General features: G+C 45.4%; 1 protein-coding gene across 2 annotated transcripts in view; it reads right to left on the reverse strand.

Annotated features, from left to right (window-relative positions):
- The window catches only part of LOC118577764 (protein DDI1 homolog 2), a 46334-nt gene extending 27266 nt beyond the window's left edge, over positions 1-19068 (reverse strand). For both annotated transcript variants that reach the window (XM_036178418.1, XM_036178420.1), the window contains exons 1-2: positions 18682-19068; positions 6526-6655 (exon numbers count right to left, since the gene is read on the reverse strand). In XM_036178418.1, coding sequence (XP_036034311.1) covers positions 6526-6655; positions 18682-18819 — 268 coding nt within the window. In that variant the 5' untranslated portion in view covers positions 18820-19068. The remainder of the gene's footprint in view (positions 1-6525; positions 6656-18681) is intronic.
- Between the last annotated feature and the right edge of the window lie 53 nt (positions 19069-19121).

Genomic DNA, 19121 nt, shown 5'->3' on the forward strand with positions numbered 1-19121 from the left:
CACACATATTTTTTTTTTGGAGCTGAGGACTGAACCCAGGGCCTTGCACTTGCTAGGAAAGCGCACTACCACTGAGCTAAATCCCCAACCCCATTTTTTTTTTTTTTTTTAAAAACCTTAAACTAAGAACGAGTTGCCTTTAATCCCAGCACTTGGGAGGCAAAAGCAGGTGAATCTGTGAGTTTGAGGCCAGCCTGGTCTACAGAGTAAGTTCCAGGACAGTCAGGGCTACACAGAGAAACCCTGTCTTGAAGAACCTAAAGAAAGGAAGGGAGGGAAGGAAGGAGGGAGGGAGGGAGGGAGGGAGGGAAAGAGGAAGGAGGAATGAATTCAGTATCAGGCAATGGTAATGACTCCAAATTTGGAATCTATAAAATGTTCCATAACTGTGGTGGTATTGTGTTCCCCGAAATATTGTGTTCCCCGAAATAAACTTATCTGGGGTCAGAGAACAGGACGGCCACAATATTAAACATGAGAATAGGCAGTGGTAGCACATGCCTTTAATCCTAGCATTCCAGACAGAAATACCTTGGGGTCTGAGTTCAAGGCCACATTAGAAACAGCCAAGCATGGTGACCCACGCCTTTAATCCCAGGGAGTGATGGCAGAAAGTAGAAAGATATATAAGGTGTGGAGATCAGAAACTAGTAGTATTTGGCTGGTTAAGCTTTTAGGCTTTGGAGCAGTACAGTTCAGCTGAGATTCATCTGGATGAAGACTCAGAGGCTTGCAGGCTGAGGACACAAGACCAGCTGAGGAACTGGCGAGGTGAGGAAACTGTAGCTTGTTCTGTGTCTCTGATCTTCCAGCAATCACCCCAATACCCGGATCAGGTTTGATTTTATTAATAAGAACTTCTAACCATTCTGCTACACAGAACAAATTAAAGTTTTATTTAAAAATTTTAGCTGGATATAGTGGTGTATGTCTTTAATCCCAGTACTTGAGTTCCAGGCCAGCCTGGTCTACTATATACTTAGTTCCAAGCTAGCCAAGGCTATATAGTTAAGATACTGTCTCCAAAATAAGAAAAAGAAAAAAATTTAAATTACATTCATTAAATTTGTATTGGACCTGGGCGATGGTGGCGCATGCCTTTAATCCCAGCACTCAGGAGGCAGAGCCAGGTGGATCTCTCTGAGTTCGAGGCCAGCCTGGGCTACCAAGTGAGTTCCAGGAAAGGCGCAAAACTACACAGGGAAACCCTGTCTCAAAAAAACAAACAAAAAACAAAAAACAAATTTGTATTGGAGGAGGGAAGGGGGTGTGAAGTCAGAGGGCAACTTCTTTTTTGTTTGTTTGTTTTTCGAGACAAGGTTTCTCTGTGTAGCTTTGTGCCTTTCCTGGAACTCGCTAGGTAGCCCAGGCTGGCCTCGAACTCACAGAGATCCACCTGCCTCTGCCTCCTGAGTGCTGGGATGCACCACCACTGCCCAGCTTATTTATGTTTTTAGGAAACTAAATCCAAGGGTTGAGATGTGGTTCAGTTGGCAGAAGAGCTGCCCAGCCAAAGCCCTGGGTCCACTCCCCAGAACCACATGAACTGTGTGTGGCAGTGTGCACCCCAGGACCACATGAACTGTGTGTGGCAGTGTGCAGCTATAATCCTGGTTCTCAGGAGGCAAGGCAAAAGGATTAGAAGTTCAAGGTAAGCTGAGACACAGTAAGTTTCTGGCCACCTTGGGGATATGAGACTCAGTCTCAAACAAACAATGCAGACTTGAGATCGAGGCCTATGTTGGTGTTTCAGGGCCATACTGCCACTGGGGTAGTGGTGACATCCAGACCCAACATCGAGGATCATGTTGGGGTCCATGGTTCTACTCTGACCAGGGTCTATGCAGAAGTCCAGGTCCTGCAGCACCAACAAAAGTCACATAGAGGTCCAAGGTTAGGGCCACAACCATTCCCACCTGAGTGGCCAGGCCCTCTACCCAGAGCCAGGATGTTGACCTGCCCCAAGCTGCTGCTCAAGGCCATGCCTGGGTCTTGGTTCTGTCACAGCTGGGGTCTGTGTAAATGTCTGTGACCTGTGTCACCTCATGTGAGGTGACATAGGAACCATGTGAGATGAAATCAGAGGGCTGTGCTGAGCCGGCCACAGCCTTCACTGGCCCTGGGAAATTAGCCTTGGCTCTTCTTGGACACTACAGCAAGAGAACTGGCCCCTGCTCCCTGAAGAGATGGTCCCCACTCCCCCATCCTAGGCCCAGGTGAACTGACCCTGAGGGCACGCATGTGGGGGGCTGCCTCCACCCCGTCGCCTGAGGTCAGTGGCCCCAGGGACCCAGAATGACAGGCATGGCTACCAGCTAGCCCACAGCAAGGTGTGGGCTGGCCCACTCTAGCATCTACCCCGTCTAGGACCTGCTGGAGCGGGTGAAGGGACTGGTCCTGTGGAACGACACCCACAAGATCGCCAAGACACATGGCAGCCACAGGATATCCCTCAGGGTTTCTGGTAAGGATCCAGTGATGATGGTATACCAGAAACCAGAGGCCTTGAACCAGACCACTGACTTATCATTGAGGTGCATGATGTGAAACTCCCAAAGAATCAAGAAGTTAAACTTAAAAAACAAACAAATTATATCTTCTCTCAATAATTGCAACTGCCTAATTCTAGATATGGCTCTTCTAAAACAATTTTATTTATCTAGGCATATTGGTGCAGGCTTTTAATCCCAGCATTCAGGAAGCAGAGGTAGGCTTACCTTTGTGAGTCTGAGGCCAGCCTGGTTTACATAGTGAATTCTAGGATAGCCAGGGCCATATAAAGAAACATTGTCCAGGCAGTGGTGGCGCACGCCTTTAATCCCAGCACTTGGGAGGCAGAGGCAGGTGGATTTCTGTGAGTTCAAAGCCAGCCTGGGCTACAGAGTGAGTTCCAGGAAAGGCGCAAAGCTACACAGAGAAACCGTCTTGAACCCCCCACCCCAAAGGAAAGAAACCATTGTCTCCAAAATGAATAAATAAAAATTAATTAAAGATTTTTATTTACTGTTACAAAGACCATACACTCAGCATTTTTCCCAGTGCATACCCATTGACTTACTCACTGTGCTATTGCTGTGAAGAGACACTATGACCATGCCAACTTTTTTTTTTCTGGAGCTAAGGATCGAACCCTGGGTCTTGCGCTTGCTAGGCCCACTGAGCTAAATCCCCAACCCCCCATGCCATTTAATTGGAGATTTGCTTATAGTGTGAGAGGCTTAGTCTATTACCATCATGGCTGAGAGCATGGCAGTATGTTGGAGCAGTAGCTGAGAGCTACATCCTGATTGACAGGCAGAGAGAGAGAGAGAGAGAGAGAGAGAGGCAGGCAGACACACACACACACACACATTCCCTCCCTCCCTCCCTCCCTCCCTCCCTCCCTCTCTCTCTCTCTCTGGGCTTGGCATGGGCTTTTTAAAACCCCAAACCCCATCCCCAGTGACACACTTTCTCCAAAAGGTCACAACTCCCAATCCTTCTAATCCTTCCAAATAGCTCCACTCCCTGGCTAAACATTCAAAAACCAGCCTATTGGGACCATTTTTATTCAAATCACCACATCCAATCAGTTATCTTCTGCCACCTCAATGTGGGTTTTGAGATTCAAACTTGGGTTGCCAGGCTTGTACAGGGTGATGCCAGTAAGATGGCTTTTACCCTCAGCCATCTTACTGGCCCTACATATGGTTCTTAAGAGATACCATAGGGCTGGAGAGATGTCTTGGTAGTTAAAAGCACTTGCTCCTCTCACAGTGTGAGGGAAAACAGAGTGGCTTAGGGGTTCCCATGCTCAATGAACTAAATAGAGACTATAACTACACAACTGTGAATCATCCACAGCCATTGAATGTTATCCTTGAAATGGGAGAATTGTGTGGTATGTGGATTTTATCTCGATAAAGCCCTTTCTGCTTCAATTACAAAAAGAGAAACCTTTTCTGCTTCAATCACAAAAAGAGAAACCTTACACTCATGTAAGTCACTGCCTTAAAACAGAGGCGTTGTCAGCCAGTGTGTGTGTGTTGAGAAGGGTCATCTAGGACAAAACATTTAAGCAATGGGAAGGTGAGTGAATGGCAGGCTCCTTGGGGCGCTGCTGTTCCTACCTACCACCAAAAAACGCATGGGTGGGGCTACCTCTGCAGTTGGAGAAACTTATCTCCACCTGACATTCCATCTTGCCAGTCCACATACTTTAGAATTCTGAAAAACTTGTTTACTTCATTAAACCAGATCGTTGCATGCACCCCTCCCCTCACAGCAACCTATTGGCTGTCTTGTCCATACAGAAACATCAAAGAAAACAATAAAACATACAAACAGAAACAAGACTAATACAGTGACTCTCTAGTACCAACCACCTCACAAAGTACCTGAGGGAAGATTTAGTTTTTACTGACTGGCAAACTCAAACTGCTATTCTTCCTAGTGAGTGCCTGCTGTGGGATGTTCTGTATGTTAAATGTGTTGCTCTGATTGGTTAATAAATAAAACACTGATTGGCCAGTAGCCAGGCAGGAAGTATAGGCAAGACAAGCAGAGAGGAGAATTCTGAGAAGTGGAAGGCTGAGGCAGAGAGAGAGGCACTGCCAGATGCTGCCATGAGTACCAACACATGTAAGGTACTGGTAAGCCACAAGCCACATGGCAACTTATATATTAATAGAAATGGGTTGATTTAAGATGTAAGAACAGTTAGCAAGAAGCCTGCCACGGCCATACAGTTTATAAGTAATATAAGTCTCTGTGTGTTTATTTAGTTGGGTCTGAGCGGCTGCAGGACTGGCGGGTGAGAGAGATTTGTCCTGACTGTGGGCCAGGCAGGACCAGGAAAACTCTAGCTACAAGTGCCTGAAGATGGTCTCTAAGTCTGAATGAAGCTCTGTGTTCCATTCTGCAGTCTGTTGTCACCTAACACACTTGTCAACCTAGTACCATAAACTTTCAAAGCAGGAAACCTAGAGGCTATAAATACTATCTGAAAATTTCACCAAAATACGGCAGGCAGTAGGGAGGAAAAAAAGGCGCAATTTCATCATGTAGTTCCACATTAGGGCTTGGAAACTCTGAGTCATGAGCCTCTTTGAGTAGCTAAAGGAAGCTATGGGCCCTCTCAGCATCAAGCACATATGTGTCCACTCCCACACAGTCCTGCATATTTTACAGACACAGAAACCTCCTAAACCTAAAAGCAGGCTCCAGACTATGAACACAGAGCCTAGATGGATGTGTGGGTACATGCCTGTAATTCCAGTCTTCAGGAGTCTAGAAGCCAGCTTGGGTCATACAGAAAGTTCCATGACCGTTCTGGGTTTGAATCCCTGTCTTTAAAACAAAACAAAAAGCCATGAAGTATGGAGAACTAGCTCAGTGGTTAAGAGTGATTTCTGATGGCTACCAGCACACATGTAAGGTAACTAATAACCATAATTCCAGTTCTAGGAGGCTCTGATACTGCTGATGTCTGTGGGCACCTGCACTCATGTGTACAAACCTCCACAGACACACACATAATTAAAAATAATAAACTCGGGCTGAAGAGATGGCTCAGAAGTTAAGAGCACTGTCTGCTCTTCCAGAGGTCCTGAGTTGAATTCCCAGCAACCACATGGTGGCTCACAACCATCTGTAAGAGATCTGGCCCCTCTTCTATATACATAATAAATAAATAATTTTTTTTAAATAAATAATAAACTCCAGTTCCAGAAGATCTCACACCCTCTTCTGGCCTTCACAGCAACTGCATGCACACAGGACATATACGGAGGCAAAAATAGCCATACATATAAAAATATATCTTTTTAAACTTGTTTGTTTGTTTGTTTGCTTGTTTTCAAACAAGGTTTCTCTGTGTAGCTTTGGCGCCTTTCCTGGAACTCACTCTGTAGCCCAGTCTGGCCTCAAACTCACAGAGATCTGCCTGCCTTCGCTTCCCGAGTGCTGGGATTAAAGGCATGTGCCCCCACCACCTGGCAAAATATATCATTAAAAAAAAAAAAATCTTTATAAAGGGAAGAAAATTCCCAATTCTAAATGGTGCATCAAGACTAATAGCAAGCCAGGCAGTGGTGGCACACGCCTTTAATCCCAGCACTTGGGAGGCAGAGCCAGGTGGATCTCTGTGAGTTCGAGGTCAGCCTGGTCTACATAGTGAGTTCCAGGAAAGGTGCAAAACTACACAGAGAAACCCTGTCTCAAGAAAAAGAAAAAGAAAAAAAGAAAAAAGACTAATAGCAGTGTCAGGGAGGGACCCAAACCTGGTGCTCCAACCACTTAAATCTGCCAAGTTTGGAATAACAGAAAAAGTATCATTTCAATCACTCTTTACTTACTAGCTACATGACTCTGATGATATCATCTCTTGATAAGGTAAAGCTGGGTTAATTATGACACCTACCTTACTAAAGAGGAGACTGATTTAGAAATCCAATGACCTGCCCAAGGCTATGCAGCAGGCAGGCAGGCAGTCTATACCCCAATAGTCTGACATTTGTATTAGAAGGTGTTGAGTATTGGTCTTACTTGAGAACTGCACTGGAGGACGAGGGTCTGCATTCTCCTTCTGTCGTAAAATTACAACATCTCCATCTTTCAAGCCATAAGAAGCCAGTGATCTGTGGTTGTCAGTGAGAGGTCTTTCCGCGTAGACAATCTGCAAGGGAAGATCCAGTGGAATAAAGTATGGAGAAGCAACATGATACCACTTTTCCTCTTCATCACGTTCCCTGCTCAGGACTCTTCCATGGGTTCTCATTATGCCTAAAAGGAAATCCAAAGTCCTGCCTGTTGTGGTGGCATTGTGTTCCCCGAAATACTGTGCCCGCTAATAAACTTATCTGGGGTCAGAGAACAGGACGGCCACAATATTAAACATAGAGGTTAGGCAGTGGTAACACGCGCCTTTAATCTCAATACCAACCATAGAAGACCTGGAAGTCTGTACAGACAAGCAGTAACCAGGAGGTCATGTGGTTGGGTTTACAACCAATCAGAAGGCAGAACAGAAAGTCTATAAAAGAGATAGGACACAGGAAGTAGGCCTCTTGCGGAGAGGAAAGACAGCAGCAGCAGTGAAGGGTAAGGTTTTCAGCTCTCAGCTATTGCTCTGACCTCTTGTATTTGGCTGTGTATTTCTTATTTAACAAGACAGTTACACCTACATCTGGCGCCCTCTGGTGCCCGACGTTTGTGGTATGAATTCATGAAAAAGCTACATGCCTGTGGCCTTGTGAGCCCCAGCTCGGGTCCGAGCTATACTCGGCTGGTTGTGGTGGCACACTGGTACGATTTGCTGAAGGAGGCCGAGGCAGGAGGATCCCGAGTTTGAGGCCAGCTGGGGACTAGCTACAAACAGTGGCAGTGGGACCATGGAGGTAGTAACTGCTGCTCCAAGTTGCAGGCTGCTTCTCATCCTGTTGGTGACTGTGGTGATGCTGCTACCCAGGATGAAAGGCTTATTGCTGCTTGTTCGAGAAGAATTGCCACAACCATCATGTTACAAGAAAGCCTCAGCAAAGGTCAGTTTGGAGAAGTTTGGCAAAACAAATGGTGGGGAGAAATTGCTGTGAAGATATTCTCTTGGAGGGAAGAATGTTCATGGTTCCGAGACACAGACATTTATGAGACTGTAATTGCTCCAAACCACAGAGAAGGCAAAAACAAAAACAAAAAACCACAAAAGTCTTCAGAGAATCATGACCAAGCCTAACAGCAACTTTAAAATCTTCAAAAAGAATGACGGGACCCAACAAAAATGAATTCATGTGGACTTGGTAAAGCCATTAGCACCACAGAAAGATCAACTTTGGACTACAAACTGCTCAGGACAATTTCAAGATGGCTAGCTGAGATGATCCAGCCTGACAGACTACCTGAACAAGGACTTGAGACAAGCCCTGCACTTTCTCATTATGCAGCAGCTAGACAAATGATATAAGACTTGACAATTAACCCAAAAATTTTCCTTTCAGGATCCTCTAAAGATGAACGTAATTTTAAGAAAATGACGTGGGGTTGGGGATTTATTTAGCTCAGTGGTAGAGCGCTTGCCTAGCAAATGTTACTGGTCTGGACATTGTCAAACTATATATAATTGAGTTTTTTTGTCTGAATCTGTCAAATGTTAATGGACTAGACATTGTTAATGTAATTGTTGACTGTATATATTATATATACTTATTGGATATGATTTTTCTTGTATTAGTTATAAGCTTTTCTAATTTTAGACAAAAAAAGGGGAAATATGGTGGCATTGTTTTCCCTGAAATATTGTGCCCGCTAATAAACTCATCTGGGGTCAGAGAACAGGATGGCCACAATATTAAACATAGAGGTTAGATAGGCAGTGGTAGCACATGCCTTTAATCCCAGCACTTGGGATGTAGAGCTAGGCAGATCTCTGTGAGATCAAGGTCACATTGGAAATAGCCAGGCATGGTGACTCACACCTTTTATCCCAGAAAGCGAGCCTTTAATCCCAGGGAGTGATGGCAAAACCAGAAAGCTATATAAGGCGTGAAGACCAGAAACTAGAAGCATTTGGCTGGTTAAGCTTTCAGGCTTCTAGCAGCAGTTCAGCTGAGACCCATTCTGGATGAGGACTCAGAGGCTTCCAGCCTGAGGAAATAGGATCACCTGAGGAACTAGCAAGGTGAGGTAACTGTGGCTTGTCCTGTGTCTGATCTTCTAGTATTCACCCTAGTAACTGGCCCTGGGTTTGATTTTATTAATAAGTACCTTTAAGATTCATGCTAGGCCCATCTCCTACTAGGCCCAAAGGATTTGGCTGATGGCCGTCTCTGACCTGATCCTACTGCTGTTCCAATGACACACATATTTTCTTCCTCTCAGGCTGTTTCTTTCTCTACCTGAGGACCATTCTTTCTCCTGTCACTTTGTTTAGGTCTCCAGTCAAGTATTATTTCAGTATTCTTCCCAGAAGTCACATTTAAAGTGTAACCTGGACACGGGCCATGGGTGCAGCTCAATGATATAGCATCTCCCTTACACCCACAAGGCCCTGAGTTCCATCCCTATACTTTCCTCACCTAATATGCTATATGTTGATCTGTTCAACTAAAATGTAAGATACGTGGAACTCAATTTTGTTCAGCTGCCCATCACAGATGCTTAAGGACAAAGCCTGTTATATAACGAATGCCCAGAAGTCTGTTCAAGTAAAGGATGGGTTGATTCATATAGTAAGGAATTTAGCTTTCATTCTGAGCAACCATGGAAATAGAGATGACATGTTTTGGGTATGTCTACTGCAAGGCAAATAATGTATACTTTTAGCTAGGTATCATGGCACATGCGTGTAATTTCAACACTAAGAGGCCAAGGCAGAAAACCACCTTGACTATCAGGTGAGCCAGAGCTACAGTGAGAGAGCATCTCAAAACCCACAAAACTAAAGCCCAGTATAAATGTAACGATAGTTTTTTTGTGTTTTTTGTTTTTTTTTTTGAGCTGAGGATTGAACCCAGGGCCTTGTGCTTGCCAGGCAAGCACTCTACCACTGAGCTAAATCCCCAACCCCAACAATAATTATAAAACAGGCCATGAATGGGTGTGTGTGTGGAAATGATGCAAACACAGTACTCAATGATCAAGTCCTCAAAAAATAAATCAGTACAAAGTTTAAAAAAAAACAAACCTATTTTAAAAATCTGAGAAAGAGATCATAGAAAAATTCAGAGCCAGGAATGGTGGCACATGCCTTTAGTCCCAGCACTTGGAAAGCAGAGGCAGCAGGATCTCTGAGTTCAAGGCCAGCCTGGTCTACAAAGCAAATTTCAGGACAAAAGCCCTATCTTTAAAAACAAAAACAACAAACAAACAAAAAACAAGAAAAGAAATTCAAGACAGAAGATAACTGTGTTTTTCAACTGCAAAGCAAACGTACAACTGTAGTTAACTGACTGGATATAGTAAGTACAGGAAGAAGTGAGCTTGCACACTAACTAGCAGGGCTTTCTCTCCCAAGGTTTTACTGCTCTCATGTTTATGATAGAAAAACAAATGGAAAGACAAACATGTTAAGCTAAGTCCTGTTAACAGAAACACGTTCCATGGGTCACACAAAAAAGCAGAGTGTACTGTGAGGGAAGAACAGAACACACAGGAGCACACTGAGACTTCACCACGCAAGGGTAGAAACTGTCCCTATGTTGTCCTGTACTCCACAGGACACACTGGGGCTTGGCACAGCTTGCTCCCGAAGCGTTTGCTCTGCTCTGGGCCACAAACTGAGCAACCTGAGATGGGTACTAACTCAGCCAGGAACTCTGGGAGGGGCCTGTCACTAGGTGGGCCAGGAGTCAAATTTCTTGTGTCAAGCATGCCACCAGGACTGGTCACAGCAGATGTCCCTTCCAGTTCTTTTTCCATGCTTGGGGCTGAACTCAGGGCCTTGTACCTGCCAGGCAACTTGTCTACCAGCAGCAGCCTTCCCTGTCTGTCCACATGCTCTCTTGGCAAAGCCCCTGGGAACAGAACAGGCAAACATCACTTACATTACCCATTCTCAGTGTTTGATGTCATTCTACTCCCAGGTTCCTGGTGATACCAGCAAAAAACTAACCCTCCAAAACTGAATCCTTCTGGAGACAAGAAAGCAGAACTTGTCCGTCCAATTTTACAAGTTTTATGCATGATTAAAAATGACTGCAAACATCCCTGCCACCTTGTCATGACACTTATCTAAGTGTGTATCTCAGACTTAATGGAGGTAGGAAACAACTGATTCTTTTTTCTTTTTGGTAATACAATGGAGCGCTGTACTACATGTAATTTGTGGGGGTGAGTAGAAAACAACCATAAACCAGGGTCTCAGGCTGAGGTGTATTGGGTGGCATCAACACAACTAAGCCACTGTGATGAGGTCACCAATAGCCCATGGCCTCCCCTGGAGTCTCAGGTTCAGAGAGTCAGCTGTAATGTATTTAAAGGCTCATGACTTGCCTCCCAAGGCAGACACACTTACTAGAAAATGTATTCGTTTATAAAGAACCAAACTCAGTAAGATGAGAACAATTTAAGGAGGAGGCTCGGTTCAGTGGGAGAGCATCTGCCTGGCATGGAAGAGATTAGCACAAAACTACTGCATTCTCTTCCAGTGGGACAGAATATGAAAATCCAAACTTAAAGAGCATCCTGCTACCACTGAGTGAAACTATACTGGGCTAACACATTTTTCCACTTAACCCTCACACTGTCTCACTGAGTGTCACAATCATTTTAACAGGGTCATTTGTCCAATTTTATGGACCAGAAGACAAAGAGACCATACAGCTATCAAGAGAACTGACACTGATGTTCTATGTGCTTGACATTAAAAATGATATCTTGTCGGGCGGTGGTGGCGCACGCCTTTAATCCCAGCACTCGGGAGGCAGAGGCAGGCGGATCTCTGTGAGTTCGAGGCCAGCCTGGTCTACAGAGTGAGATCCAGGAAAGGCTCCAAAGCTACACAGAGAAACCCTGTCTTGAAAGGAAAAAAAAAATGATATTCTTTTCCAGCACACCAAAGCAGCCTCAGGAACTGGCTTCTAAGCGAGCCTTCACCACTAAGGCTCTATACCTCTACTAGCAATACCTGCCCTGCTATGTGAAACCCCTGGGTTCAATTCTGAGTATGGGGTATGGGATACACACACAACTATTTTTATTCTAAACATCAAATAATACTGGGGCTGGCGGGGGATGTAGGTCATGGTGCAGGACTGCAAAGAACAGGACAAAGGGGCGGGGGAGAAAGACTGCAATATCTAGTGTCTTCTTACTTGGCCTATTTTTTCATTTTTATTTATTTTTTTTTACTTTTTTTTGTTTGACCTTGCATGCATGGTGCCTGTGGAAGCCAGAAGAGTGTCTGATTCTCTAAAACTAGAATTATAAATGTTTGTGAGCCACCATGTGGGAGCTAGGAACTGAATCCAACCCTCTGCAAGAGCAGCCAGTGCTCTTAACTGCTGAGCCATCTTTCCAGCCTGTTTCTCATTTTTAAAAGATGGCAACAGAAGCCAAGAGTGATAGCATTCACCTTTAATCCCAGACTGGGGAGGCAGAGACAGGCAGATCTCTGTATCTGAGTTTGAGGCTACATAGAATTACAGAACAGCCTGAGAAACCCTGTCTCCAAAAAAAAAAAAAAAAAATCTAAGGAAGAGAGGGAGAGAGAGACAAGAAAAGGGATGACAACATGATTAACGAAGTGGTAAGCTCTATATTGACATCAGGCGTGTATAATGTATACAAGCTATGGAATATCTGACCCAATTCCCTCCAAAATGGGTTGATTAGTTACCTGGGCATTGATGTCTGTTTGGCCCTGATTTCAGGATTTGGATCATGGTCAGGAGGACAAAGCAAAGAACTGTTCACATCATGGCAGGCCAACGCAAAAAAGCGGACACAGGAAGATACAGCCTAAGGACATGCTTTCAATGACTCTCTTCCTCCAACCAGACACCACTTCTTTTTACCGTCTCCTAATAATTCCATCATATTATGAATCAAAGGATTAGTTTTGTTTGTTTGCTTTTCCAGACAGGGTTTTTCCATGTAGTTTTGGTGCCTGTCCTGGAGCTCACTCTGTAGACCAGGCTGGCCTTAAACTCAGAGATCTGCCTGGCTCTGCCTCCAGAGTGCTGGGATTAAAGGTGTGGGCCACCCCTGCCTGGCCATCAAAGATTAGTTAATGCAGAGGTTAGGCCAGAGGCCCATGTCTCTGAAAAATGCCATCATAGACACATCTGGAGAGGTGCTTCAGTAATCCCCTAGGAAGCCTAATTCAATTGTGCTGACAAAAAAATTAGCCATCCCACTGGGTAGAGAGGCAAAACATCCACAATAGCCTTAGGATTCAGAAGGATAAGGAAGGAGGGATGGGACTAAGGTCAGTCTGGGTTATCGAGACCCTAGCTCAAAAAAGTCCAAGAAAGGTAATTATTCTGCATCTTAAGTCCTTAGTAATTTACCCTATATAGGCCAGGCATGATGGTTCAGCCTATAACCCTAGCACTCAGGAGGCAGAGGCAGGAGGACAAGCTGTTCAACAAACAAACCCACATCACCTTCCAACTCACAAGGAAGAGACCAGATCAACGACTTCAAGTCTCCTCCAGGCAAACAAAAGGCAAGCTGGTGATGGCACCGTGCAGCCTCTACCACACCTGTCACCCACCTCAAAACCAGTATGGAGCTGGGCGGTGGCGCACACCTTGAATCCCAGCACTCAGGAGGCAGAGCCAGATGGATCTCTGTGAGTTCGAGGCCAGCCTGGTCTACAGAGCGAGTTCCAGGACAGGCACCAAAACTACAGAGTTTTGTCTCAAAAAAGCAAAAAACTAGCATGGAAAGCCTAAGCCCTGCCAGTCAGAAGAGTACAACAGAAGTCTACACTTTCAGGTGTAAATCTGATGAACTATTGTAGCAGCTAGTACTTACACCAGAGGAATATTAGAACCTCACTCTAAAATGAGATTACAGCCGGGCAGTGGTGGTGCACACCTTTAATCCCAGCGCTCAGGAGGCAGAGGCAGGTGGATCTTTGTGAGTTTGAGGCCAGCCTAGTATACAGAGTGAGATCCAGGACAGCCAGAGCCATACATAGAAACCCTGTCTCAAAAAAAAAAAAAAAAAAAAAAAAAAAGATGAGATTCCAACCTTAATCAATCAACACCTAGCAAGAGGCTCAACAATGTAATTCGAAAACTTTTAAGCATGACATTCAATGTTTTCTGGTCCCTGAAAAAGAGCCTTCAATGAATGTTAATGGGGTAGGATGGGGTGTCACTTTATTCTTTCTGACAGTGCTGGGAATCAAAGGTGTAGCAGGGAAGCTCTTCCGGAGCTACCCCAGCCCCAGAGACCTGATTTTTGTTTTAAACAAGGTCTCACTACTTCCTATTTAGACCAGGTTAGACTAGAACTCAGATCCACCTGTGTCTGCCTCCCAAGTGCTGGGATTAAGTGTGAACCACCATGCTCAGCACCCAAACAAGAACTTGTTTTTTGAGACAGGTTCTCACTATGTAGCCTTGGCTGGCCTGAAACCCACCATGGAGATCAGGCTGGCCTTGAACTGTGAGTCTTAAATAACAAAACTAATACCCAAACTGCAGGTATCTCTGAGTTATGAGGAATGAGTGAGTGGTTGCACTCTTTATTCTTTTCAGGGTTATATAACCTTTCTATCATGACAATTCAGTATTTACCTGGGGGGGGGGGGAATATTACTTAAGGAAATAAACACACCAAAACTAGCCACAATAGAAACTTTCAGTTTCCGTGGTTTAAAATAGCATTTTTGTAAACCATACACAGGCTGTGTGAAAAGTAGCATTTCCAGGGTCACAGTTACTGCTGTTAGTTGCCACTTAAACATGCTTTTCACTGAGGATCCTTCCATTCTGTACAGGCTTTTACTTCATGCCACCTATACAAGTAAATTATGTGTCAAAAACTTCAAGACATTAATTTAATATGAGCTAAGTTCTGATAATTGCTTGAAGTTGGCCCAGTCAAGCCTGCATCAAAGCATCACCCTGACTGAGCCTGCCTGGCTGCCAAGCCCACACTTGCAATGAGGGAGAACATGTCCTGCTTTAATCACAGAACAAGTGGAGATGGTTTCTATTCTAAATTTTTGTCACTGCATTAGAACTACTATAATCAGACGAGCTGTTAGGAAAATTAACACCTTTTCCAAGTGTCTTGTGCACAAATGATGCTCCCTGGGCAGGACAGACGTGCAACTACTGAAAAGCGTAGGAAAGAAAGCATGAGCATTTTCACGGTTTTTAAATTTAGATTTATTTAAGTGTACTCTGCCTGCATGTATGTATGTGTACTCTGCCTGCATGTATGAATTTGTACTATGTGCATGCCTAGTGCCCACAGAGGCCAGAAGAGGGTGTTGTGAGCCACTGTGTAGGTGCTGGGAATCAAACAAGTGCTCTTAATTATTATCTGTCTCTTCAGTCCCATTCCCATATATTCTAGTTTATTCTTTGGGATGGAGGTGGTTTGAGAAATGATTTCTCTGGGTAGCCCTGCCTGTCCTGTGGACCAGGCTGGCCTTAAACTCAGAGATCTGCCTGCCTCTCTGTCTCACAAGTTTTGAGATTAAAGGTGTGGACCAACCCTCCCCCCTTATTTTATCCTTCTTGAATTCCATTTTGCATGTTTATAATGTACATTATTACTTAATGTATGTATGTATGTATACACATAATATAACTGGGCTAGAGAGATGGCTCAGAGGTTAAGAGCACATCCTCTTCTTCCAGAGGTACTGAGTTCAATTCCCAGAGACCACATGGTAGCTCACAACCATCTATGAGATTTGATGCCTTCTTCTGGCATGCAGGCATGCTTGCAGATAGGACATTGTATATATAATATATAAATCTTCTTTTAAAAATATAACTGATATATAGAATATGCACATATATAACTTAGATGTAACTGCTATGTGCCATACAACAAAATATGTACAACTTGGTACATAAAACAGCCATTTATGTAATTTTTTCCCCCAAGACAGGGTTTCTCTGTAGCTTTGGAGCCTGTCCTGGACTAGCTTTGTAGACCAGGCTGGCCTCGAACTCACAGAGATCCACCTGCCTCTGCCTCCCGAGTGCTGGGATTAAAGGTGTGTGCCACAACCGCCCAGCTGTAATTTATGTATAAGGTACTGTGAGCATGATCTGAAACACTTTACTTATGGAAATACAGGTAATAGCATGAGGATAATAAATTTAGAACAGAAACCAGGTGTTGGGGATTTAATTTAGCTCAGTGGTAGAGCGCTTGCATAGCAAGCATAAGGCCCTGGGTTTGGTCCTCAGTTCTGGAAATTAAAAAAAAAAAAAAAGGCCAGGCAGTGGTGGTGCATCCCTTTAATCCCAGCACTTGAGAGGCAGAGCCAGGCAGATCTTTGTGAGTTCAAGGCCAGCCTGGTCTACAGAGTGAGATCCAGGAAAGGCGCAAAGCTACACAGAGAAACCCTGTCTGGAAAAAAACAAACAAAAAAAATCAGAACAGAACCGAACCCATCTCCACTGCACATGTGATTAGAGCCAGCATGTGCTATCTCAGTGCAAGTGTGCCTCAAAAGCCAAGGAGGGCTCTGTAAAGTTCATACATATTTGGACACCAGCAGCATGGAGTCAGAAACAGGTGAGGGAAGGGGGATGGGAAAAATTAAAACCCAGTGAAGTAACAGACTGGAAGAAATCTGAGGGGAAGGAACAAGTCAGAAAAGCTGGTTGGGGAGCTGAAATAAGTAATGACTGGGAAAAATAAAACAAAAACCAAACCAAACAAACAAAAGATGGCGTTTACTTTTATGACCCAAGGAAAGGAAGTGACTCCAGTGTCTGGGGTGGATCCTGTTCCTGCCTGAGGGGGGCTAGCCAGTGAACTAGACAGGCGACCCCCAACCTCCAGAGCTTAAAAAAATCAGTTCTTAAAATAGATACTATGTTGTCAGGTTACATGGAGCCAACAGCACTAACTTGAAAAACAGGGTGCTGTTTACAGCTATCTAATACAGGCTTAACACTAGTTGGAGCACAATAATTTGGGTCGGGAAGAAAGTAAATACCAAATGTTAACGCTAGCAGTGGAAGAATTTTGAGCTAGCCTAATTGTTCAAGTAGTACCCCTAAAGCCCCAAGGTGGCAGAAGACAGTGCCCTCTTTAACCATACAATTATCTTTCAATCTGATACCCTAAAAAAACTCTTTCTACAGACATCTGAGTACCATAGCCTGGGGGGGGGGGGGGGGGTGATATAACCCAGTAGTAGATGCTTGCCTGGCAGACAGAAACAATGTCCACTTCTGTTCACTGTCAAGTCATACTGACAAATTCAACTTAAAATTATTCCCAATCAGCTGGCAATGATAACTTGGGTAATCAAACAGCCACACACAAAAAACAATTGTAACAAAACAAAACAAACCTTCAAAAACTGAAAAGTGAGGCTGGGTATGGTAGTGTGTACTTGTAATCCCAACAGTACAGGAGCATAAGGCAGGAAGATTGTTGTTTGAGGCCAACCCTGGCTCCATAGTTGAGACCTTGTCTCAAAAACAAAAGAGCGCGTGCGTGTGTGTAGGGAGTGGGGGTGTTGGGGATTTAGCTCATAGCTCAGTGGTAGAGCTCTTGCCTAGCAAGCCCAAGGCCCTGGGTTCAGTCCTCAGCTCTGACAAAAAAAAAAAAGAAAAGAAAAGAAAAAGAAAAGAGCTGTTTGCCATAGCTCAGGCCTCCAAAAACTTGGGAAGCAGAGTCAAGAGGGACTCTGAGTTTAGGTGAGAGCCAATCTGAACTATATGGTGAGACCTGCCTCAAAAAACAACCAATCAAGCCAGGTGGTGGTGGGACACACCTTCAATCCCAGCACTGAAGAGGAAGAGGAAGAGGCAGAGGCAGGCAGATGTGTGTGAGTTCCAGGCCAGCCTGGTCTACACAGAGAAACACTGTCTCGAACCCTGCACCCCCTCCAATCAATCAATCAACCAATCAATCAATTTTCTAAAAGGCTGATATCCCCCTCTAGTCCTAGTTTGGCAATGACATATTCGAACATAAGGTTTACCAATGGAACTGAGTACTAGGTTTTTGTGGGTTAATTTTGCTATGGAAATTAGGGAACTGTTTAATCTCTACCTTTTGCCAGACTGCATATGTGAGTGGCACCTTGTTCCTAAGATAGATCCTTCCAGAAAAAGTTGTATGTCAAGGTTCTAAAGTTCATATTGTGTAAAGGAATCATACTTCTGAACAAAATATTGACACGTTTATCATAAGTCAGGGCAGAACAAGCAGTAGTTGGGCAATAGTTTTTGGAGCTATTTCATAACTGCAGAAGGAAATCCAGATTTACATTCTGGGGCCTTGGGAGTCGTCTATAGTTTTCTAATGTTTAGACTACGCCCAGAAAGGCCCACTCTGGGTAGAATCTTAAGTGTTTTAGTGCAAAGGTTACAGAGTAGTCCACCTACTGTGTTTGATAAAGACTGTTAAGAGCCCCAACGCATTTTGAGAATGTATTTTCTTGCTGGAACATTAGAGGGGCTGAACTCCTTGCCACCGAGTCCCACGGAGATCTTCAGACAGTAGGCCATTTCAAGCCGATATCCTTCGAAAGCACTGAGCTTTGTACTAACCCAACTGAACTGGAACCAGAAAGGAGGAGGGCTTTGGCCTGAGAGGAGCAAATAGACTGAGGTGACCTAACCATCACTTAAAATAATGATAAGTTAACCAAAAACATGCCGTAGGGAAAAGCATTCCTAGAGACGTCAAAGGCAGAGGCAGAGCGAGTCTCAAACTTTCCCCCTCACTTTCAACTACAAATTTGCAAGCTCCCAGGTAAACTGCACATACTGAAGCAGAAACTCGGTACAAATAAGCAAACCCCAGACCGGCGTCTATCTCCCAGGGATCCAAACTGGTATTTCTGGTTGGAGAAGCAGGAGGTACGTGATGAGGACCCAGGGCTCCCGAGGGCCAGAAGGTGGAGAGGGCCGTCCACCCGTGCACGTGTCTCCCTCGCTGCAGTGGGTGCATCTTGGGGCGGGCGGCTGCAGGACTCGGCTCCCACTCCCCCCACCCCCAACTCCCCGGCTGCAGAGGCTGCAGGCCCCGCTCGCTGCCCCAGCGTACCTGGCTCTCGGCGGCGGGGATGCCGGACTCGAGCTCGCACAGCGCGCGGAAGTTATGCAGCTCGAAGTCGGCGTCGACCTGGAGGGAAAAGGTCACCTCGGAGAGGTCCCTCCGCACACAGTACACGGTGAGCAGCATGGCCCGGGCCCGACCCGGCTCGGCTCGGCCCGGCCTGGACGCTGGGCGGAGGGCAGGCGGTGGCGGGGGCCTGGCGGGACTGCGGGAGGGCGGCGGGCGCGGGCTGCTCGCTCCCTCGCTCCTTCCCTCCCTCACACGCGCGCAGTGACTCACTCGCTCCCGCCCTCAGCAGCCAGCACGGCCGCCGCCACCCGCCTGCGAGGCCGTCTGCCTGCCGGCCTGCCTCCCACCGCTACCGTCAAGCGCGGGCCGCCCGGCGCCCCGCCCCGCCGCAACGCGGCTGCCGTAAAGCGCTGCTGGCT

This window comes from Onychomys torridus, chromosome 2, assembly GCF_903995425.1.
Source record: "Onychomys torridus chromosome 2, mOncTor1.1, whole genome shotgun sequence".
Taxonomy (NCBI): domain Eukaryota; kingdom Metazoa; phylum Chordata; class Mammalia; order Rodentia; family Cricetidae; genus Onychomys; species Onychomys torridus.